Source organism: Rhinoderma darwinii, chromosome 13 (genome assembly GCF_050947455.1).
Source record: "Rhinoderma darwinii isolate aRhiDar2 chromosome 13, aRhiDar2.hap1, whole genome shotgun sequence".
Classification (NCBI taxonomy): domain Eukaryota; kingdom Metazoa; phylum Chordata; class Amphibia; order Anura; family Rhinodermatidae; genus Rhinoderma; species Rhinoderma darwinii.
The window spans coordinates 24,217,087-24,242,380 of NC_134699.1; the positions used below are offsets into that span (position 1 = coordinate 24,217,087).

The window sequence follows — 25,294 nt, forward strand, 5'->3', positions numbered from 1 at the left end:
GTCACCCTGTCCACTATATATACTGCATACCAGAGGAGAACAGGGGCAGGATGTGACTATCACCTCATTCTTGCTGTCCTTTGTGCCATGTGTCAAGCTGTCCACTTCCCTATGTAATATAATTATTATTTATAGCTGTTCTTACATAATACTGTTCCACTTATGTTTTATGCCTATATGTGATGAAAGAAATGATCTGTTACTATGTCTACAGCTTGCCATCATCATGACAATTCATCCCTTAGGCTGGATTCTTAGGGCTTGTCCACACGTAACGGTATACTTCCCAACTGATTGGTAGCTACGGGCAACAAGGCCAGATTTTCTATTAGAAAATTTTGATAATACCCATTGTGTCGATGGCTTTGTCTTTATATCTATTTCTTATGTCGGTATTTTGCTATTTGTCAAAATACCCTTGAGTGGTGTCGTCCATGAAACCTTGTGCCAGCTGTCACTGCCACCCTGTGTCAGCTTATTGCCCTCACCATCACACTTGTGGAAGACCTGTTGTCCTTGTACTAGAAATTGAGAATCATGTAGCTCAAAGAAATGATGTGTGCAGCAAAAGAAATGAAAATGATAGACATCTGAAACACACACTCATGTGACAGCTGTTTACCATCAAAGAATTACATAGAGCTGTCTGCCCATTAATCTACCTCCCCATCAATCTGTTCAGTAATATTATGTTATCATGTATTATATATATATATATATATATATATACACATATATATTTCTTCATGTTATCTGCATGTCTCTTCTGTTCATCTGTCTCGATTACAATTTTTACTCAATCTCTCGTCTATCAAAGGGAAGCCCCATGTTCATCTACTAGATCCTTTTTCACAGTAGACTGTCTGATGCCGCTGATGATGGGGGCAGAACTCAGCCTCAGTTGCCATGGAGTTTTAGCCAGGGTGTGACGACACATCTACCGTCTCCTAGCATAGGGAAAAGACAGAACAAACCCCCCTTTTCCCACAAGACTATCACCACAAAAACTGTCTGCATCCTACACAATCCCTCTACCATCTGCATCATAAAGTCATGCCATCATTTATACCATATCTCTATTTGACCTTTAAGTTGGTGGTATCTCCGTACCTCGGGTACTCTGCACTGGGCAACTGCAGCTGCCATTTCCTGCAAAATAGGGCAGTACACTGTTCATCCATATGCCAACTTGTTTTCTGTATTCCCCACAGAATGCAAAAAGGATGACTACCACAATAATTCATGCAAAAACAATTCTCTTCTTTTCCCCACGGCCATGCCTCTAAAACATCAGTCCTTTCCAGCGAGTCTGATAATATTGCCCCTAAATATAATGCCATCCTAATAAAAATGACCGATCATCTTTCTACACCACCGTCTCTGCCCACACTTCATATTCAGCATTTTGTCTAGATGAGGCACAGTACCCATGATAATCTGCCAGTTTTCCCCTAACATCTGCATCTCCCAGACTCTCCTCCCTCGCATTTGAGCCTTTTGATCGTCCCCCAGCATTCCTTGCACTCACACCTCCATCTATTAGCAAGCACAGGGATTAGGCAGCCCTGTCATGGGAAGCGGGCACAGGGCAGGGGGCAGTGCCAGGCACAGATTGGGGAACGAAGTGACGTACATATAACCGGAGCAAAATAGAAAGGGAGGGGGTACCAGGAGAGAGAGAGATAGAGGATAGAGAGAAGAGAGGCAGAATAGCAGGGAATAGATAATATAACAGAGAAGACCGATAAGAGAGAGAAAGAGTCTGAGGGAGAAAAAGTGGTGAGAGGATGTAACAGGATAGAGATATAGAGATACAGAGGGAGGGGTGAGATAGGAGGGAGTGGGAAGGAAGCATGGGAATCTTAGTGCAATAGAGAAGACTAGATACGTCCACAGTGCACGTGAGACCGGAGCAGATATCTGTTGCTCAGAGGTTCCTCTGTAGATGGCATCAGACAATTGGCGATTCATGCCCTGACCAGAATTTGGTCTTTCTGTGCGATGGGGTGTCCGTGTTCGCAAGAGAACTGGCCAAGACTCCTCCAACGATTGGCAAGGATGGGATCCCTGGCATGATTTCTTCCTCACGGAGAGATGGCGGTGCTATGGTGGGCACTGTTATGGTGCCATCATGCCCAGCATTTTCTCCATGCCAACGAGGATTTTCAAAGCCCTTCTTGGAATAATGCCATTGAAGAGTGGACACCGACTCCAACCCCACCTCCAACACCAACATCTTCATCACCGCTGCCAACTCCCTTAGTTCCTGTCTCTGTTTCCTTTTTTCCGGACTCTTCTCCCACTCCTCCGGTTTTATATTCCCTTCCATTTTCACTTTCTCCTACAACGCCAACTCAAACAACCCAATTTGAGCGCTCCACACCGGATCCAGACCAGCCTGATGAGGAGGGCAAGAAGGCAGCTGTACAGTTCCTACACTCAGGTGACCTTCTTTCTCTATCAGAAGCCAACTGCTCAAGGAGATTTGAGCTAACAGACCTGCAAGGATCTCCACCTGAGACACTACTCCATAATGTCAGAAGGCCACTGGACTTCTTGCTGCATGCTACCAACTTCCTTAACATGATATTCCAGGCTAGTGACATGCGAGAATCCAGCATAAGGGACGATATGGAATGGTATCATGCTTTGGTCCGAAGTCTGGCTGGAGGGGACCCACATATACACCGGGCCATGCTCTCCTTCACTGCACACCCCATGTCCTCCAAACCTCAGCTGCTTCTTCAAGCCACCAAGGTGGGTCATGAAATTCTTCTTGAGGACCTCTCTTTTTCCCTTCATCGTGTCAGACACAGAATAAACCTTGGTAACTGGAGCACATTTCAAACCAACCCCTCTCTTACCAAAGCAATTCTACTAAATGACCTCCAGAGCCTAGAAACTCCCAAGTGGAGCCGAGGTGACAGCTACATTGTGGACCCAAGCCATGTTCAGTGGTCTAAGCCATTTTTGGAGTGTGAGGGCAGTCGATTTGTACAAGGATGGATGATCTCACTGTCTACTGCATTTTATGGGCTGAAGCCTGATCTGAGTCCAGAGTTTAAGTAAGTGAACCTCCATATTAATGTGTGGGAAGAGGACAGATGGGATCTTTGAGGAGCTTGGAACATGGAGGAGGGAGAGAAAAGGGATGGGAGGGGGAAGAGAGTCTGACTGAAAATGTATCTGTAATGTCTCTGTTGATGATACAATATGATTATTATTCTCAGGGGAATGATACTTACTGGGTCATACTATAATGTGCTGGTTATTTATGCACAGTTGACATAATTATGACATTCTTTATTTTGCTTGCTATTTGGCTACTATTTTGCCTCTCACCTGTCCTTGTATTCTCCCTCCCCCCCCCCAGATTAGATCCCCCCCAGATTAGACTCTCACACACGCTGATTTCTGTATCACTCACATCCGCCCTCAAACTGAGCAGCTGTTAATCTGCAAATCTCCCATCCGCCAGCTCTCAGAGAGCAGATGGCCCAAGAATGGCAGGTTCTATCTGCCTGTGTATCCCCTGCCTTTCCATCCCAGTGTCCCATTATTCAGAAGTAAATCCATATAATAGTTTCCCTACCCATAGAATGCTAGTTTTAGGGCCCAAAACCAATATTCCACCTTCACCCATCATAATAAATGCTCACAAACTTATGTCTGTTAACCATTTTAGCTGTTTTTTGGGGGTTTTTCCACAGCTTTTTCTTTTTTTTCTTACTTTTTATTTTGCTGACATAACTTCATATATCATATTACCCATTTTTATTGTTTGTCCAATTCGTGGCCTCTCCATTGATAAAACCATGGCCCAACTGTGATGCCCCAGCGATATCTAGTTAAAGTTACTAGCTTAAAGGGGTATTCTGATTTCAGTAAATAAAGGTTATTTTTTGTATAATGAAAAGTTTTACAATTTTCCAATATACTTTCTGTATCAAATCCTCATGTTTTTTTAAATCTCATCTTGCTGGCATTCAACTTTTATTACTTTTTCCAGTGGATAAAAAAAAATCTGTCCTGGCCACATGATGAAATCAGAGGTGCACTGCCCATTACAAGACACAGCTCTGATAACTGTACTGTAAATGTAACGAGCCGTGCAGCTGTGTATCCATCACGTAACCAGAACTGATTTTCATCCACTAAATGATTAATTGACGAAAAAAGTTTTGTATTTGCATTCAAAGTATATTATTGTTTACTTAAAGGGGTTGCCTAGTTTATAAAAACCCATTTTCATATATCCTATTAGGAAATTCTGAGTTAATAGCGGAAGGTCCCCAATTCCGGATCCCCATATCTAGGCCATACAGGAGAGTGGTTACTAAGAGCGTCTCTCGATTTGAAGGACCTGCCTTGCACTGCACATACAACCTATTGATTTGAATGACCCCTGTGTAATGCTTAATTTCCCCTGTGGTGGCGCTGCAGTAAAATAGAACACTTAGGCTAGATTCAGACGGGCGTTGTGCATCTCGTATGTGAAAAACTAGCGTTTTTCACATCCAAGGTGCATCCGTGATCTGTGCTGCGGGACGCGATATCACGCATCCCCCATAGCCTATGGAGGGATGCGAGAAGCGTGAAAAATAGGACATGTCCATATTTCTCACAGACCCTTCACATGGTCCGTTGAAACAATCGCTGTGTGAATGGCCACATTGAATTATATAGATCCGTGTCACGGCCGTTGTTTCAACGTTCGGGTGAATAAGGTCTTACTGCCAAGTTTCCCTATAGATTACAGTTGATGGCTGGTGTTCCTAGAAGGGGACTTTTTGGGATTATTGTCAATGGACCCTTCTAACAAATAGGAATTGCCCAAAGCTGAGAACCCCTTTAAGTTGGCCATACACATAAGATTGCGTTCGTCTAAACACTCCTTCATCATCTGTTTACATGAAGAGCCTATTGTTACTCATTAGGTTCTTTGTTTAAATAGTAAACCTATTAGGACTTCTTAAAATGTTTGCTATACTTTGCCGTACCCTTTATAATTCTCATTTTATGCACTTACTAGTTAATACCTCTAGCTCCTGTACTTCTCTTTAAAGGGGCATTCTAGTTACTCTCTTATATAATGTTTCAATTTCTGTTTTCAAAATGTCTGCTTGCTGCCAGCAAATGGAATCATTCTTGTTAATATTCAGAGGCTGTCATAAACCACTGACACACCTCACTCTGAGGCCTTATTCCCACGAATGTGTAATACGTCAGTGTGACGGCTGTTAATGCACCGGCCGACACACGGACCTATGCAATTCAATGGGGCCATTCAGACATTCAGTGTTTTTCACGCAGCGTGTTTCCGTTGCGTGAAACTCACTGCATGTCCTATTCTTGTGCGTTTTTAGCGCATCACGCACCCATTGAAGTGAATGGGTGCGTGAAAATCACAAACAGCACACGGACGCACATCGATGAGAAATTTCTGCAACAAATTTGCTGTGTGTGAATATACAACAATGAGCCATGTTCCAATCAGGACAGATTTTCGGGCTTTAAAGAAGAATGCTTCAATTCACCTGGTAATTAAAGGGGTTATGCGGGAAGTATTTTTTATTAGGAGCTGCAAATGAAATAAATAAACCAAAAAATATCCTATCCTCGCCCCCGGCGATCCAGCGCTGATGCTCCGGCGGCACTTCAGGTGGTTGTTTACATACGTGTAGCATGTGACCGCTGCGGCCAATCAAAGGGCTCAGCGCCATATGTTGTACTTCTGGCATTATGCCAGAAATACGATTCATCATCACAGAGCCCCGCTGAGCGATTTGATTGGCTGCAGTGGTTACATGCTATGGTTGTTATTGAGGTGTTAATGTTAATATTCCTGGAGGTCTAGGGTGGTGAAGGAGTTAATGATGCAAAATAATACTTCCATACAGAGCCCATACTGTGGTTGTCTATGGCAGTGAAAGGGTTAAGCATTAACCCCTGGTGGTCTAGGGCAGTTAAGGGGTTAATGAAAAACATCCCTGGTGGTTTACGACAGTGAAGGGGCTAATGAATAAATCCATAGTGGTCTCGGGCAATGAAGGGATTAATGATCACATCCATGTTGGTATAGAGCATTGAAGGCATTAATGATTAAATCCCTGGTGATCTAGGGTAGTGAAGGGGTTACTGATACCTCAGATGAGGCTCCACTGATGTCCTGCTATAACAGGAAGCTGAAAGAGGTCAGCGTGAATCAGGATGATTGTTCAGTTTTTTGCCCTGGTCATACAGACAGACAGCGAGGATGGTGCAGATGTAATTTACCAGTCACACGGCTTTCTCTATAGTTGTCCAGAGCGTTCAGACCAACTACTTAAGCTGTCAGGGGAGCAAAATTATGCTCAGGGTCTTGTCCTTGGGGGCCCCTAAAAAAATAGAGGCCCTGGGCAATTGCCCAGTTTGCCATCTCCTAACACTGGCCCTTAGAAGGACCTGCAGAAATCATGTGTTATTGCTATATGTATCATAACCATCATCTATCAATATCACATACTCCATGTTTGCTATTAACTTTTCAGTAGTTATACACTGTGACAACCTGGGGACCACTTAGCTCACAGGATCGCCATCTCCCGGGTGAGATGGTTGGCACACATAGAAAGTTCATTCCAACTCCTTGTATAAAAGGTTTAAACCAGCCGCAGCTAGCTTTATTGTCTTTACCACAGCAGTCAGTGTTACAACAATAAACATACAAAATAAACCCTAGGCCATCCAGCCTCTAACTAACACATTCAGTGTCCCTCACTATGAGACACTGAGCCTTGTGCCCAGCACCTCAAAACCTTCACAGTTTTACCTCACACGGTGGTGACTCTCACAGGCTAGCATGCCTGTCTTCCCCAGACTGAGAGCCCTGTGTGAACTGCACACCCCTGAATTAAAGAGCCGTCTCAGGTGAAGCCTAACTAAGCTCATCAGACAGCCCAAGACATGGACTGTCTGTATGGAGTGGAAGCCCGCCCTTCTCCTTCACACTCCAGCAAACCAGGCCCTATTCCAGGCTTTACACCCAAGCAACAGCAGAGAAAACCCTCTCTGCTGTACATGCTCCCTGGTTGCTTAAAACCTGAGTTTCTGCACTGTCCAGTAGCTGCACTGCTACAACACTTAGTTCAATGTATGTTTCTTCAAAATTGATATAAACATTCAGTAATATTAATATTATATTGTAATAGTAGTACATTCTATTATAGTAGTAGTAGTAGTAGTAGTAGTAATAGTGTAGTAGTAGTAGTAGTAGTAGTAGTAGTAGTAGTAGTAGTAGTAGTAGTAGTATTAGTGTAGTAGTAGTGGTAGTAGTAGTAGTGAATTAGTGGCCTCACATCATATCAATTGGGTAAGCATAACATGGTATTTTAGTTGAAACATTTGACTAACTTTTATAAAACTTCTGACATGTCACAGTGACATGTCAGAAGTCTTGATAGGAGGGGGTCTGAGTAATGAGACCACCACCAATCGCTAAAACGAAGTGGCAGAAGCGCTCGGGTGAGTGCTGTGCAGAGCCGCTTTATTTCTGATTGGCTTTCCTAGGAGCGGTGTACGGGCTCAATAGAAAGTCTATGAGACCGTACACTGTTTCTGAGGAAAGCAGATCAGAAACAAAGCAGCATAGCGCTCATCCGAGCCCTTCTGCAGCTTCGTTTTAATGCTCGGACCGACCAATCAAAACTTCTGACATGTCAAAAGATTTTTAAAAGTTTAGTTACCCTTAAAAGAGGCTATCCCATAAAAAAAGATTACTAATCAATGGACAGAACATGTAAAATAAATCAATTTGCAATTTAATTAAAATATTGTATATTCTTCCTCTCTAAAATAATCTAGGGGGCTGTATCCCTGGCACCAATGTAAGTTACGTCAAAACACACAAATTATTGTTTTCAGGGGCGGATTAAGGGTACCATGGGCCCCGGGCACTTTTTCAGGTCTGCCCCCCCCCCCCCGAACTCTGAAGACAGAGCTTTGAAGACGCTGTAACGTATATATTTGCAGATTTCTGTTTAGGCGGCCACAGATCTGGAACGGTTTTGAATTAGCTGTAAAAGCAGAATGAGCCATAGAGAAGAGAACAAGCAGAATACTTTGAGACACTGAAGTGGTCAGGAGCTTTATAACTTTTTTATTTTTATGTCAATGGAGTGGTGTGTGAAGGATTATTTTTTTGCGGGAGGAGTTGTAGTTTTTATTGCCACCATGTAAAGTACCATATAATGGGTGAATTGGAAAAAACTGAGATTCCTCCATGGTTTTTTAGGTTTAGTTTTTACTGTATATATTTATCTTCTCTTAAGGTAAAAGTAGATTTTAACATCTACTTTTACCTTAAGAGAATGTAAATATATACAGCCCCAGAACCAAGCTCAGTACATATATAACACAACAGAACCAAGCTCAGTACATATATACCACAACAGAACCAAGCTCAGTACATATATACAGCCCCAAAACCAAGCTCAGTACATATATACAGCCCCAAAACCAAGCTCAGTACATATATACAGCCCCAGAACCAAGCTGAATACAAATATACAGACCCAGAACCAAGCACAGTACATATATGCAGCAACAGAACCGAGCTCAGTACATATATACAGCATCAGAACAAATACAGTTCAGTACAGAGATCATTTACAAATTCAGTTTAACCCCTGCTGTACAAATTTGTACGACATAAATCAACAGCTCCCAGTATAGCCTGAACAATGGTTAGGTTATACTGGGAGTTGCTATTTAACATAAAAGAATGGTACCATCCGTCATCTTGCTGCAGATCATACAGTGACTACAGTACTGATCAGTCACAGGGAAAATAAATATTTACATTGAGTGACTCACAGGTGATGTCTCAGATTCCTTTTCAATCTTTTTTCTCTTTTTTTCTCCATCCGGTCCAGACTTCTTCCGGGCACGGACCATTTCTTCAGCTCCTCACTTTTCCAGCATTTCCGCAGCTATAAATGAAGATAAAATTTCTCATGATGCCACACTCTATGCTTCTAAATATAATAGTATCATAAACTGTGCCCCTGAATATAATAGTACTATACACTGTACTCCTGAATATAATAGTACTATACACTGTGCTCCTGAATATAATAGTACTATACACTGTACTCCTGAATATAATAGTACTATACACTGTGCTCCTGAATATAATAGTATACACTGTGCCCCTGAATATAATAGTACTATACACTGTACTCCTGAATATAATAGTATACACTGTGCTGAATATAATAGTACTATACACTGCACTCCTGAATATAATAGTACTATACACTGTGCTCCTGAATATAATAGTACTATACACTGTGCTCCTGAATATAATAGTACTATACACTGCACTCCTGAAAATAATAGTACTATACACCGTGCTCCTGAATATAATAGTACTATTCACTGTGCTCCTGAATATAATAGTACTATACACTGCACTCCTGAATATAATAGTACTATACACTGTGCTCCTGAATATAATAGTATCATACACTGTGCTCCTGAATATAATAGTACTATACACTGTGCTCCTGAATATAATAGTACTATACACTGCACTCCTGAATATAATAGTACTATACACCGTGCTCCTGAATATAATAGTACTATTCACTGTGCTCCTGAATATAATAGTACTATACACTGCACTCCTGAATATAATCGTACCACACACTGCGCCCCTGAATATAATAGCACTATACACTGTGCCCCTGAATATAATACTACCTTACACTGCACCCCTGAATATACTACCATACACTGCGCCCCTGAATATAATACTACCTTACACTGCACCCCTGAATATACTACCATACACTGCGCCCCTGAATATAATAGTACTATACACTGCACCCCTGAATATAATAGTACTATACACTGCGCCCCTGAATATAATAGTACTATACACTGTGCTCCTGAATATAATAGTACTATACACTGTGCTCCTGAATATAATAGTACTATACACTGTGCTCCTGAATATAATAGTACTATACACTGCACTCCTGAATATAATAGTACTATACACCGTGCTCCTGAATATAATAGTACTATTCACTGTGCTCCTGAATATAATAGTACTATACACTGCACTCCTGAATATAATCGTACCACACACTGCGCCCCTGAATATAATAGCACTATACACTGTGCCCCTGAATATAATACTACCTTACACTGCACCCCTGAATATACTACCATACACTGCGCCCCTGAATATAATACTACCTTACACTGCACCCCTGAATATACTACCATACACTGCGCCCCTGAATATAATAGTACTATATACTGCACCCCTGAATATAATAGTACTATACACTGCGCCCCTGAATATAATAGTACTATACACTGCACTCCTGAATATAATAGTACTATACACTGTGCTCAAGAATATAATAGTACTATACACTGCACCCCTGAATATAATAGTACTATACACTGCGCCCCTGAATATAATAGTACTATACACTGCACCCCTAAATATAATAGTACTATACACGGCGCCCCTGAATATAATAGTACTATACACTGCACTCCTGAATATAATAGTACTATACACTGTGCTCCTGAATAAAATAGTACTATACACTGCACTCCTGAATATAATAGTATCATACACTGCGCCCCTGAATATAATAATACTATACACTGTGCTCCTGAATATAATAGTACTATACACTGCACTCCTGAATATAATAGTACTATACACCGTGCTCCTGAATATAATAGTACTATTCACTGTGCTCCTGAATATAATAGTACTATACACTGCACTCCTGAATATAATCGTACCACACACTGCGCCCCTGAATATAATAGCACTATACACTGTGCCCCTGAATATAATACTACCTTACACTGCACCCCTGAATATACTACCATACACTGCGCCCCAGAATATAATACTACCTTACACTGCACCCCTGAATATACTACCATACACTGCGCCCCTGAATATAATAGTACTATACACTGCACCCCTGAATATAATAGTACTATACACTGCGCCCCTGAATATAATAGTACTATACACTGCGCCCCTGAATATAATAGTACTATACACTGCACTCCTGAATATAATAGTACTATACACTGTGCTCAAGAATATAATAGTACTATACACTGCACCCCTGAATATAATAGTACTATACACTGCGCCCCTGAATATAATAGTACTATACACTGCACCCCTAAATATAATAGTACTATACACGGCGCCCCTGAATATAATAGTACTATACACTGCACTCCTGAATATAATAGTACTATACACTGTGCTCCTGAATAAAATAGTACTATACACTGCACTCCTGAATATAATAGTATCATACACTGCGCCCCTGAATATAATAATACTATACACTGTGCCCCTGAATATAATAGTACTATACAATGCGCCCCTGAATTAAATTGTGTCAAACACTGTAAATGAAAACACCACACACACTAACAATGCCCCCTGTAGATAGCGACAGTCACAATGCCCCCTGTAGATTGTACCAGTTACAATGCCCTCTGTAGAAAATGTAGCATGTATTATAGACCAGAGCTGCATTCACAATTCTGCTGGCTTCAAAACTGCAGTTTGCTCTGGTGATTTGTGTTCTGGTACTTTACACCAGACACTGTACAGTTATCAGATTAAAGAAAAACTAAAGCTGGGCATTTGCATTTGAGATTTGAAGTGGCTGACAGATGGACGTCAAGGATTGCTCGTCTGATTGTACTTTTGGCCACTGCAAGCACAGACATACATGAAAAGATTGTGACATTCTGCAGGAAAATACAGGACAATTGATGGCCGATAATATAGGGAATATAGGGAAAAGTGAAATTTATCTTGCGTATATGGTCATCTTAAGGCCTTATTCAGACTAGCGTATATTTCACGTCTGTGTGCTGTCAGTTTTTTTCACGGACAGCACACGGACCTATGAAATTTAATGGGGCTATTCAGACATGCGTTGTTTTTCACGCAGTGTTTGTCCGTTGCGTGAAACTGTTAGGAAACGTCCATTCCTTTACTACTAGTCTAGCTTCAGGGCGGCTCTGGTTTTAGTTGCAGAGCCTATCTCACTTCTCTGTCTTTCTTCAGATTGAAGGGTGGAGTATTTAAATCTGGGTTAGTTCTGTCTTCTTTGCTTGTGATTCTCCTTGTTTGCATGTGTTTGATCAAGCTTCTGATTATAGCCTGTACCTATTTGGACTTTTGGATCTGGACATTGGCTTGTCTCTGGATTTACCCCATGGCTTACTGATTTGGAAATTCTTCTCCCAGCTGGTTTTGACATCTGCACTTCCTGATATCCTCTAGCTTTGTGATTTGGGCTTTCTGATTTCCCTCTGGCTGTCTTGTTATCTGTTCTGGTATTGCCTGCATTGCACCTCTTGTCTAACACCTTACACTGTTAAAGCAACCTGAGTTCTATGCAGCCAATTCCAACCTGCCTTGCGGTGGGCTCTGGTGAAGACCATGGAGTAGCCTTAGACTCTGCTGATCAGAATTGTGATGGATTTGAGGTAGCGGATTTACTTGCACTCTTGTTCCGGACAGTCTCCAGCTGCCTTTGAGGTATCGCTCACATAGCAATTCCATCGACTTTCACTCTGGTAATTGCTCAACTAGTGATTCCATAACAGAATCTCACTGCATGTCCTACTTTGGTGCGTTTTTGCGCACCAGGCACCCATTGAAGTCAATAGGTGCGTGAAAATCACGGACAGCAGACGGACGTCTTCCGTGTACTGTCCGTGATTCACGCACCAGTTGCTAAAGAAATGCAGACAAAAAAATACATTTTATTAAAAAATGTGCACCAACACTGCTACCAAACGGAACACACACTGATGGCACACGGAGCTGCAAAGCAGGAAAAACGCTGTGTTTTCTACGTGCACAAAACGGACATGCTCCTGTGAATCTAGCCTAACTGTCCCTAGTTTCCATTAGGCACAAGAGGCCCGTGCCTAGGAGTGGCACCTGCAGGAAGGAAGGGCACCTACTATTCCGTGTCTTTGCCATATTATAGATAATGAAGTGGTAGTTGGTGCAGTTTTCTCCATTCAATACAAGTGATGAAGCTCTGATGGTTCATGATCAATAGTATCGATTTATTTCAGATCAATTTATTCCAGATCAAATGCACTTGTTGATTTACACAAGGGTTGTGGTTTTCGATATAATCTGGTTGTGACTGCCCCACTATATTATAGCAGGTCAGCTAAATAACAAGCTTGTTGACTGTTTCCAATGACGACCAGCAGAACTTCGAATGCAGCTCCAGGCTCTAATACAGGTTGTAATTCAGGATTAGTGCAAACTAACTAATGCAATGCATTTACAAAGTTACTTATATTTTCAAATATAGAATATATCTATATATAATCTGTAAATTTGTGAACATACCCTTTTAAAATTCTAAGTTTAAGTAACATTCATGCTTTTCTGCCTTTCACAGGGGAACATTGCATGTGGATATCCGATTATTGAGTCTGGGGATAGACCAGTGCTCCCAAGACTCGGCCTGGTTTGCCAACACTCACAGCTGTGATGAGAACAGCACACAGGTAATGGTGTATACCACTGGGGACTGGAGATTTTAATTACGTAGGCATAGTACTACCAGAATATTTAATGCATTTTGCTATATTAGAGGGGAAAATGTTAATAGAATTAAAGGGGTTGTAGAGGATTAAAAACACATGGCTGCTTTTTCCCCCAAAACAGTGCCACACTTGTTCAAAGTTTGTATGTGGTATTGCAACTCAGCCCTATTAACAGACACAACCGTGTGTGCTGTTTTTTGAGGAAAAAAACATATATGTTTCTAATCCTAGACAATCCCTTTAAGTAATGTGTTCCTTCCGCTTGATATGTTATATAAAAACATTTAGCAAAAGACAAGTTCATTATGCCTTTTGTCAGATATTTTAGTATGTCAGTCAGTTTGGTAGGTCAATGTAGTCCACTGTGCTATTGAATTATTAAAGGAGTTGTCCAGGATTAGAAAAACATGGCTGAGCTCTTCCAGAAACAGTGCCATGCCTTGGATTGTGTCTGGTTTTGCAGTTCAGCTCCATTTAGGTGATTTTGGCTAAATTGCAATACCTATCACAACCTGTGGACAGGTGTGGCACTGTTTTTGGAAAAAAAAATTCTAATCCTGGACAACTCCTTTAAGGTATGCATGCATTTTTAAGATTCCAATTAGATATTGACACTAGGGTCAAGATACGAGTTTTCATTGGCTGTTAATGTATGGATTATTAATCCCTTGGATTGGATGAATACTAAAAATGACCAGTATTCATAGTATTATATAGTTGGCATGTTCTGAGCTGCATATCGCCCCCTTAGTGCGTGTCGGATGAAAGAGACGGCTCCATCTTGGGCAGGTACCGATGCGTGTGCCAGTCTGGCTATTACAGGAGACAGCCTGAGGGTAATGTAACACTGTGTGCAACTATGTGTATACGTACATAGATGTGTATTCTTAAATATAGACTTAGGCCTTATTCGCACGAATTTGTGTCAAATCGGCCATGAAAAACTGCCCTTTTTTCACGGCTGATTTGCATCCGTGCTGACCCGTTCTCACAGATCCCTCATAGACTTAAGTCTGTTGAGGGATCTGTGAAAATAGGCAGAAATAGGACATGTCCTATTTAATCACGGGCCGATCTCACAGTCCGTATAAGAAACGGTTGCGTGATTAGCCCCATAGAAATGCATTGATTTTTATGCAGCTGTGTGACGGCCTTTAAAAAAGACGACGGCCGGTTTTAACGTTTGTGTGAATAAGGCCTTATAGCGGTCTACGAAGGCTTCGTTCACATCTGCGTCAGGACTCCGTTCTGTCGCAACGGAGCCTTGACTGACACAAACGGAAACCATAGGTTTCCATAACCATCGATTTCAATGGTGACGGATCCAGTGCCAATGGTTTCCCTTTTTTTTCCGTTGTGCAAGGGTTCCGTAGTTTTGACGGAATCAATAGCGTAGTCGACAACGGAAAGCTCAGACGGAACGGAGCCCTGACGCAGATGTGAACGAAGCCTTATAGTTTCTGTCTTATCTTGTGGGTGTAACAATAAGTGTTTACAAACAAAAGTACTTGATGTGTGTCCATATCACTCCATATATATATATATACCCTGCAGGTCCAGACAATTCTTACCTTGGGGCCACTTCCTGTCTACCTTGTAGTAAAGGCTGTGCCACTTGTGTGGATAGCTCACCCTGCATGGTAAAAGAAGACTGGGCTCTGCGTGTTACTGTGTTATCATTACAAGCTACTGGGATGTTGGGAGTCTTCTTAAGTATGTTGGTGTCCTACAGTTACCGAGAGAGCAAAGTGAGTATGTAAATAACGGACTGAAAATGTGTTTCCATCATCATAAAATTGTGACATTTTATTAAAAAGAACAGAATTAATTGCATGACGAAAATCACCACGCCCGACGGAAACATTGACTTTAATGGGTTCTGTCAGGTTTCTGTCATGGTGTCCAGCAAAAATGACAAAATCTGCAAAGGACGCCACTAACGGAGATGGCGAACAGAGCCTAAAGTTATGACGTAACTGTACGACACAGCCAGGAATGTGGAATATGGAGCAGGCTCACGGCCTGAGCTTGCTCCGTACCCAATGGGTGTTGGCTGTACAGTACAGCCAACATCTCACTGTAATTGCTAGGATCGGAGATAACTCCGAACCCTGACATTTAACCACTTAGATGCCACTGTCAATAGCAACCACAATTTCTAGACCTTAAGAAAGAGGGGTGCCTCCTCCGTCACCCCATCAGCGATGTAATTTCAGGGTGCCGAAGGTCGTCCTCATATTATGCCCTGCCTCTGGAGAGCGGTAAAAGTACAATAAACGTAAAAAGTATTGCATTGTATTGTACAAGCGATTGTCCTTGTGGAACTATAAAAAGTGTAGAAATTAGTTAAAGTTTTTACATGGATAGGGAAAAAAAAATTTTCCCTTTTTTACCCTAAAATAATGTAAAAAATCACCATAATTGGTATCACTGCGTTCATAAAAGTATAAAATCTAGCTCGCCCTTCAAAAATCAAGTCCTTACACAGAGATTCATCAATAAAAACATAAAATGGTTATGCCTCTCAGAATATGGAAACACAATTTTTATTTTATTTTTTTTAAACAAAAGCTTTTTTTGTAAAAGTAGTAAAACATAAATTGCACTATATACACTTTGTATCGCTGTAATCGTATCGACCCTCAGAATAAAGTTAGCATGTCATTTTTACCGCACGGTGAACGCCATAAAAGCAAAACCCAAAATAGTTGCTGTATTTTTTTTCCGCTTACCTATTTTTTTTTAGGACATTATATGGTACATTAAAAACGACAACTCGTCCCACGAAAAACAAGCCCTCATACAGATATGTCAAGGTAAAAATAAAAAAAGTCATGGCTCTTCGAGTGCGAAGAGGAAAAAACAAAAGCGAAAAAACTAAAAATGTCTGCGGTGGAAGGGGTTAAACATGGCTACAATCCTATTATTAAAGCATATCCTCACCATAGCTGACGGCTAAATGTTGATTATAATTAGTACTGAAGGGGTTTTCATTTTGGACTATGGATCGTCATACGTAGAATGTTGTTAAGGAACAGCTGGATTGCCAAAAGGTTGCTCATCCATGTCCTAAGACATCTTCTTCCTGCGTAACACCTGCATCTTGTCTCTTCCCATTCAGAGGATTCGAGCCTCAGGTCTTCTACTCCTGGAGACGATCCTTTTCGGATCACTGCTGCTCTACTTTCCAGTGAGTTCAAAACAAATGTTCGATCTGCCACAATACATAAGCCCATGGAGATTTCTTGTCTTTCCTAAAAAATACTTTCGTATTGCAGGTATTTATCGTGTATTTTAAACCAGGTGTGTTCCGTTGTATGGCTCTTCGCTGGGTCCGTCTACTTGGTTTCTCTATTGTATATGGGACCATTGTATTGAAATTGTACAGGTAAGATTGTAGATGATATTCCTCCAGTTGGGCATGTATGGTTTCATGGACTAATATAATATCATTTATAATACAGGGTAATGAAAATTTTCTTGTCGAGGACTGCCCAGCGTGTGCCCTACATGACAAGTGTGCGATTATTACGTATGTTGTGTATCATCTTGGCGGTTTGTATCTGGTTCCTGGTGGGGTGGACTGTAGGGACACTGGAGAATTTCCAAAGAGGTGTTCCTGTGTTCATCCGCACACAAACACAAGAAGGGCTGATCTTTTACACATGTGATTATGATCGTTGGGACTACATGATGTCTCTGGGTGAGTCCTTAATACTGGAGCATATTTTAATTTTAGATTGCAATATGTGACAACGGGCAATAATCCAGAAGATCGAAGAGGGCACTTATGAAAAAAGAAGTGCGATGTGATATAAAGTGCTCAGACCTCGATAATTGACTCAATGCGACGCTGTTCTCTCTTTGCAGCCGAGTTGCTCTTTCTCTGTTGGGGCAGTTACCTGTGTTATGGAGCTCGTTCAGTGCCCTCTGCTTTCCACGAGCCACGTTATATGGGACTGGCAATACATAATGAGATGCTTATATCAGCTGCATTCCATATTCTCAGGTAAGGTGAACACCAAAGTGCAAGTAAATGTGGTTGTTTTGGAAGATGATCCTTGTTAGAACTAAAAGGTAGTTTTGGTTGTGTATCCAGAATGCATGTTTTGTTTGGCAAAAGTTAAACCGTTAGAATTATGCACTCCATTAGCACCATCCAACTCCAAATTTGTCTCGTAGCATGATATACAATGTAAAATTCCCAACCCTGTGAGAGTCTGTCACACTGTCTTCTTCACTCTAGGTTTGTTATGGTCCCATCACTTCATCCGGATTGGACACTGCTTCTCTTCTTCATTCACACACATGGAACAGTCACCATGACACTCACCTTGATGTTTGTGCCCAAGGTAATTCATATTTTTTGTGTTCATCCATTTATGTAGATGTTCTCTCGCCAGATCCCAATGTAAGCGGCTGTGTTAGTTCTTGCATGCAGGAGGTCCTCCGAGAGAAGAGATCGCTGAGGTTTATGAAGATGAATTGGACCTTAGACGTTCTAGATCCAACCTAAATAGCAGCATCACATCAGCCTGGAGTGAGCACAGCCTGGACCCTGATGACATCAGAGTGAGTGAGACCTGGATTAATATCTATGGACGTTAGGCGTTAGAATAAAAGTTTGGATCCATAGCTTTTTACAGAGAAAAGATTGCTGTGTGCAGTACATTTTAACATTGGGTTCTGGGGATTAGGAAAATTCTATCATAAAGTAAATCTCATGCACAGGATAGAAAACGAATGTATTCCTCAATATTTGTTCCGCCAATTTATACAGCTTTCAGTTCGGATACATAACAAAGCAATTGGAGGGCAACAATATCAATACATAACTTTCACTAAGTCTATTAACCCCTTAGTGACCAGCCCATTTTAGGCCCTAATGACCAAGCTATTTTATTCGTTTTTCTATAGTCGCATTCAAAGAGCTATAACTTTTTTATTTTTTCGTCTACATAGCTGTATGAGGACTTGTTTTTTGCGGGATTAGTTGTGCTTTTTAATAGCACCATTTTTGGGTACATATAATTTTTAGATTAACTTTTATTAACCTTTTTTGGGGGGATTATAAAAAAAACCTGAAATTCCGCCATTGTTCTATGCGTTTTTAAATTGACGCCGTTCACTGTGCGACGTAAATAACATGTTACCTTTATTCTATGGGTCGGTACGATTACGGCGATACCACATATGTAGAGGTTTTTTTATGTTTTACGACTTTTGCACAATAAAAACACTTTTGAACTAAAATTATTTGCTTTTGCATCGTCGCTTTCCAAGAGCCGTAATTTTTTTATTTTTCCATCAATGTAGTGATTTTTTGGGCTTGTTTTCTGCGGGACAAGACATAGTTTTGAATGGTACTGTTTTGGGGTGCATGGGACTTATTGATTCATTTTTATTATGACTTTTTGGGGGGGCAATGGAAAAAAATTGCAATTTTGCCATGTTTTTTTTGCGTTTTTTTTTTACGGTGTTCACTTTGCGGTTTAAATTACATATTAACTTTATTAATGGAGTCATTACGGTCGCAGCGATACCAGATATGTGTACTTTTATTTATTTTTTTACTGTACTTTTTATTAATAATCTTTATTTCACTTTGATGACTGATTTTATTAGTCCCACTAGGGGACTTTACTGTGCGATATTCCGATCGCTGCTATAATGCTCTGGTATACTTCGTATACCAGAGCATTATTGCCTGTCAGTGTAAATCTGACAGGCAATCTGTTAGGACGTGCCTCCGGCGCGTCCTAACAGGCATATGTCCAAGGCAGACCTGGGGGCTTTTATCAGGCCCCTGGCTGCCATGACACCCCATCGGAGACCCGCGATTGCATTCGCGGGCCGCCGATGGGTGACAGAGGGAGCGCACTCCCTCTGTAAACAAAGTTAAATGCCGCGGTCGCTATTGACGGCGGCATTTAACGGGTTAAACGGCCGCGATCGAAGTAAACTTCGATCGCGGGCGTTGGAGCAGGAGCTCAGCTGTCATCAGACAGCAGAGCCCCGGCTCCTGCCTGCACGGGAGACCCGTGCAGGACTTAGCCTAGCCTAAAGCCCATTAGTGACCGACGTAAAAAGGCGTATTAGTGGTCACTAAGGGGTTAAGATACATTCAAAGTGGCAACAAAGTGTAGATACACACGATAACAATTAATATCTAAAAGATTCTCCGCTAGTCATCTTGTGGCTGTGCCTATAATCATGACTCAGTTGCCATATGTTCATCAACACATATATAGCTCCGGCTGAGTAGCACATATACATGTAACTTGTCAAGTGCAAGGCCATAGACCAGTGCTCAGCCAGTAAAAAAGAAATGCCCTCCTGGTCAGATGGCTATAGAGTTGTTTTGGTACTTGATGATGAATCCATGAGTATAAACCGACAGGGACACGCAGGGATGTTAGTAACCCTATTTCCTAGTGTTGGGCTAGACGTCCCTAATGGCCTAACCTCAGCGTCACAGAGCTGTACTTAGCCATTTCCGTCAATTCCATAAAGAATGAATGGAGCGGTAGCGCGCACACGTATCCACCGCTCCATTCAAACGGGGCATATGGGACTTCATACTTGTGATTGCTGGGGGTCCCAGTGGTTGGACCCGCAGCATACATACATTTATTACCTATCCTGTGGATAAGTGATAAATTATTTTCACTGGACAACCCCTTTAAGTGACCAAGACCCAACATTACTAGGTAAATATAGATTTCTACATGTTGTGTACTGCTTAGAACAGAACTTCAATCCAGAAACCTGCCGATGAAGGTGTCAAGCAACTCAGAAGATCATTGTGCAAATATCACTTCATAATTCCATTAAAACATGGAGAAACATAATCCTGCTGCTTTGTGATGCCTCTTAATTTACGATCCGTATAAAATGCAGGACACACTTAGACAATGTATTGTATAAGTAGAAAATACTGAATAATAATGTCACATATTTGTGATTAACAATTTGTCACCTCTCATATCCCTGTCTGCAGGATGAGCTGAAGAAACTTTACGCTCAATTGGAAGTCCACAAAACAAAGAAGATGACTCTAAACAATCCCCACTTGCAGAAGAAACGCAGCTCCCGAAGGGGACTTGGTCGATCCATTATTCGACGCATCACTGAAATCCCAGATTCTGTTTCAAAGCAAAGTGGACGTGAGGAACGTGAGGGATCACCAGGTTCAGCCGGCGGACAGAGGCGAAAGCAACAGGATAGTGGAAGTGTTAAATTACGTGAGGAGACTTTAAGGCAGAGAGTTCTTTCCTTAAGAAAGTCACACAGCACTTATGACCACATGCAAGAAACCAAGGATGCGGGAGCTACCTCCCCACGTTTGGAAAGCTCAGCTCGGGATGCCTCCTTGCGAGACTCCCTGATGAGACGTAATCTTGCTCGGAATGTATCACTACGTTCACGTGGTGATTCACTTCGTCAGGCACCTTTAGTTTGTAAATCTCTTAGTGCCCACAATCTACTAGCTGATAAAAAGCCATTGAGTGTACAGCCTGGGACTCTACAGAAATCCCATAGCATGATGGGATGTGCTATAGGAAAGGGACCGCTATCAGACATTCCCACTGAGCGAACAATGGAAGGAAGCCGAAACCCTTTATTGGGTGGCAGCTTTGATAAAGCAGAAGTATGTCCTTGGGAAGTCCAAGAACTACCAACACAATCTGAAAATCGGTTACAGAAGCATGTCACCTATGCACCAGGAAAATGCAGCAGCTTGGACAGCTCTCATTCATCAGGAAAGCCACATTTGTCACATGTAAAGAAGGAAGAGGTAGGAGTGAAGCACCGCAGTTTGGAGAGTAGTGAAGAACCCAAGAGTCCAGAGGAGGGTCAGCGATGTGGGACACAAAATGAAAATTGGTGCTCTACTCTAACCATTAAGCCTGGAACAGTTCAAATTGAGGAAGGGGGAGCATCCAAAGGAACGGGCAGGGAGACAACAGGTACAGTGGTGAAGAAAACAGATCCAGTAGACACCACAAGACCACCATACAAGAGTACACTAAAAAGTTTGGTTTTTGCTGTTAGAGCATTTAAAGGAGCAGCTGCGTTAAGAGAGAACAAGGAAAGGATGAAACAAGGTGCGGAGGGAACAGTGGATACGGATAAACATTTGCTTGAAGAGGTTTGCCCTTGGGAAACGGAATCCAATTATACAGTGGACAAGAAACAAAACACCCCAGCTCTCAACATAGTGGATAATAGAGGGCCGATTTGCTCCCCTCCACAGCCAGGTAAAAATATAGAGACCACAATGGAACAACAGGAGACATACTCTACTCCAAAAGCCTCCAAACATACTCCTCAAGCCAGCAGGTTAGAAAGAATGAGCCAGCTAAGAGAAGCAGTTTGTCCCTGGGAAAGCATGGATGATCCGAGGGGTGTTCCCCAAAAATCAAATAGTGTCGAAAGTAGAAGAAGTGAAATTTGCCCATGGGAGAGTACAGACAGTGAGGGTCCAGGGGGTGCACTTAGTCAGTCAGGTAGCAACCTTTCTTTCCACAGCCCTTTAGCAGAAGCAAAAATGGGTCATAATGATAATGTATGGGAAGGCGAGGAGAAAAATATAAAAATAGGGATCTGTCCCTGGGAAGGGAAGGACACAGGACGAGCAAGACCAGATATATGTCCATGGGAAACAAATGATGAAGTATTGGAAATGGGTGGTTTAAGTGGTAACAAACTAGCCATGAAGCTTGAAGTTCTTGGAAAGCAAAGAGATGCAGTGTGTCCTTGGGAGAGTGAAGAATCTGGAGGTTCCCCTGGTGTCATCAGCCAGTCACAGAGCAAGACATTTGATGGGTGTCCTGTTCAGTCTAAAACCTCAGATAGTTTAGATTTGGAAGCCAGGAGGGGTGATATATGTCCTTGGGAAAGCCTAGACTCTGAAGGAACTCCTGCAACCATGAGTCAATCCCAAAGTCACAGCTGGGAACCCCCTTCAAAGGCAATGGATGAAACATCTACCTGGGAGTCATCCCAAACTAGCAGGCCTTCTAAGAGTCCACTAGTGAAGTCACAAAGTAAACAGGATTCCTTGAGCAGCTGGACAAGTGAGGATCATCGACCACTGACCAAAATCATGAGCAAGAGTGAGAGCCGAATTGGTGAGCTTTATGCCTCAGAAACCAATGCAAAGCATGGTAGGCGTTGTCACTACTCTCTGGTGGAAAAAAGTAAGAGGTGTTCTGATGAGCAGGAGAGCAGTGAAAACAACACACTCGATACAAGTCAACAAAATGCAGGGGCTGTAGGGGTCGAAAAGTCAAACAAACTGGCACAGATCTGTCCTTGGGAGGTGTGTGAAGAGCCTACTGAAATCAAAGAGACCGAGATCCCAGTCAAAGCGGACGTGTGCCCATGGGACTATCAGTAAAATTAGAGATGTCCCACACCAGCTCGGATATAAAACGAAATAGCCTAGGTTATGAACGTGAAAGTTTCAATAGGGACAAACTGTGTGAGAGGTAGACTTTAAAGATGAGAGCGATGAAGCAGAATTAAGCACGGCAGTTTTTCTCAGAAACACATGTGTGAGTATAGGAGTAATGGATAATATTACTATAAACTTTTGATTTTAAAATATCAGCAAAATGTAAATTGTTCTGCCCGACAAAGTTATGTCGTAAATTTTATCCTTTGTCTGTGCCCAACTCTACAAATAAAAAGTCTTTCTTTTCTTTCCTAGCCTCCTGGTTTGTATATACAGTAATTTATTTACAAGCATATAGCTGGGAAAAAAAAATATTTCATACATCTTTTTGTTAAAGTGGAGCGGTCATCTGGCCTTGTATTAGATGAGGCTGTTACTAATGTGTGATCCTATTCATATGTGACGAGATTGCCTTATCCTCCATAGAATGATGGATTCTATAGCAAATTGCATTTGGGAAGCAAATCTTTGAGCCATGCCTAATAGATTTATCAGCATCAGTGGCAGGGAAGATAGCTCCACCCTGTTGGCTAACTACAGTAAATAGGGAGTCATCACAACAGTGGGCTATATCTCTGGAACAGCCGGGGGGGGTCTGAAAAAAACAAAACACAGAACTGGAATCAGGGAGACAGAACTATTCAGGTCAATTAACCAGTTCAACTTCTGTGAATTAGAGACAGGTCATAAAACGTACCAGAATTTGTAATACCGTGCACCATTTTTTTGGGCACAAAGCATTGGTGTAAATTAAGCCAAGCAGAGGGTGACGCAAGCATAAGGAAGATGCTCCAAATTCATGACACAGCATGCGCCGCTGTGATAAATTGGGCACAGTTTCTGCCCATCTCGTCTAGTTTTATGCTGTATAATTTTAAGACCGTATTAATAATTCTGCCCCACAGTGTATTGCCTAATGCAGTGTCTAAGGGGTCGTTGCATAATAAAGCAATTATCCCAGAGTGTTTCTTTAATGTATTCATATAAACAGAATAGAGCATCAGTCCCTCTATTTAAAAAAAAATTAAAAGGGGATCGGTCGGTGCTTGTGATGCTGAGTAAACACCACAACCCTTTCAGCTCTGTAGTGTGAACCCATCAGATTTCTGCTCTTGTTGCTAGTTTCCCAATTAGCACACTGCCTAAAAAGCATAGTACTTGCATGAAATTCATTCAAGAGTCCTTAGGACACTGTAGAGGGGTATTTCCTTCTCAGACATATCCTGTGGTTTTCCAATAGATGCGGGACCCACACTTATATCTTGAACGGGGTCACCTGACCCCGGTCCTACTTTCTGTCGTTGACTGAAGAGGTGGATAGGTTTTGCGGAAACAGTCCAGAGCGTTTTGCTACACTACTTCTGGAAATTTACTATGGGAGTTCCCAAAACAGAGTAGCAAAAGACTCTTGGCTGTTTCCGGACTCGTCAGTCAGTGGCCAGAGTTCAGTGACAGCAGGTAGGACCGGGGTCAGGGAACCCTGTACTAGAGACAGCAGCAGGTCCCCTTATCAAGTGGACAATCATGGCATATCCACCATAACCCCATCCACCACATCGTCTATCAAGCTCTGGACTTCTTATATTATATATATTAGTATATTGTACTTATTTCCCTGCAATCCAGTGTCCTGTATGCTTTTGATCAAATACAATCTTGGATTTTATTCTGATTTATTTTCCTCTGTGCTCCTCAATAAGATAAAAGATTATAAGTACAGCACCAAGGAGACTAAGCTGTGATCTTCTTCATTATACCGGACAGGAGCATGTCTAATCAGGAACTGTGATAGGAGTTTTGTGTCTCCTTCCCTCCTTATGGCGAGCCTGCGTGGAACATTCAGTGCAAATTCATCCAACAGGAAGTTCTGGTGCCTGTATGAGTGACACCGGCTTATCCCTGTTGACACAAGTGTAAAAAAAAAAAAGTGGGTCGCATACCGGATTCAGTATATTTCGTGAAATTCCTTAACGCCTTCCCTCCGTAGCCATTTTTTCATTTTCGTTTTTTTCCTTCCTACCTTCTAAAAAGCCATATCTTTCTTATTTTTCCGTCAATATAGCCGTATCAGGACTTGTTTTGTGCGGACAAGTGGTAGTTTTTCACAAGTGATTTTGTTTTTTTTATTTGTTTCGTTCTTACCATGCGGTAAAAACGACATGTTAACTTTATTCTGCGGTTCAATATGCTTATGTGTTTTTACAAGTAAAG

General features: G+C 41.7%; 1 protein-coding gene across 1 annotated transcript; it reads left to right on the forward strand.

Annotated features, from left to right (window-relative positions):
• Positions 1 to 1,506: 1,506 nt before the first annotated feature.
• Positions 1,507 to 23,330, forward strand: GPR179 (G protein-coupled receptor 179). Its single transcript, XM_075845691.1, has 11 exons — positions 1,507 to 3,065; positions 13,476 to 13,584; positions 14,375 to 14,459; positions 15,178 to 15,371; positions 16,745 to 16,813; positions 16,902 to 17,011; positions 17,088 to 17,326; positions 17,494 to 17,632; positions 17,870 to 17,975; positions 18,052 to 18,195; positions 20,624 to 23,330. The coding sequence occupies exons 1-11, from the start codon at positions 2,095 to 2,097 to the stop codon at positions 23,024 to 23,026; spliced, it is 4,569 nt and encodes a 1,522-aa protein (XP_075701806.1). The 5' UTR covers positions 1,507 to 2,094; the 3' UTR covers positions 23,027 to 23,330.
• The last annotated feature ends 1,964 nt before the right edge of the window (positions 23,331 to 25,294 follow it).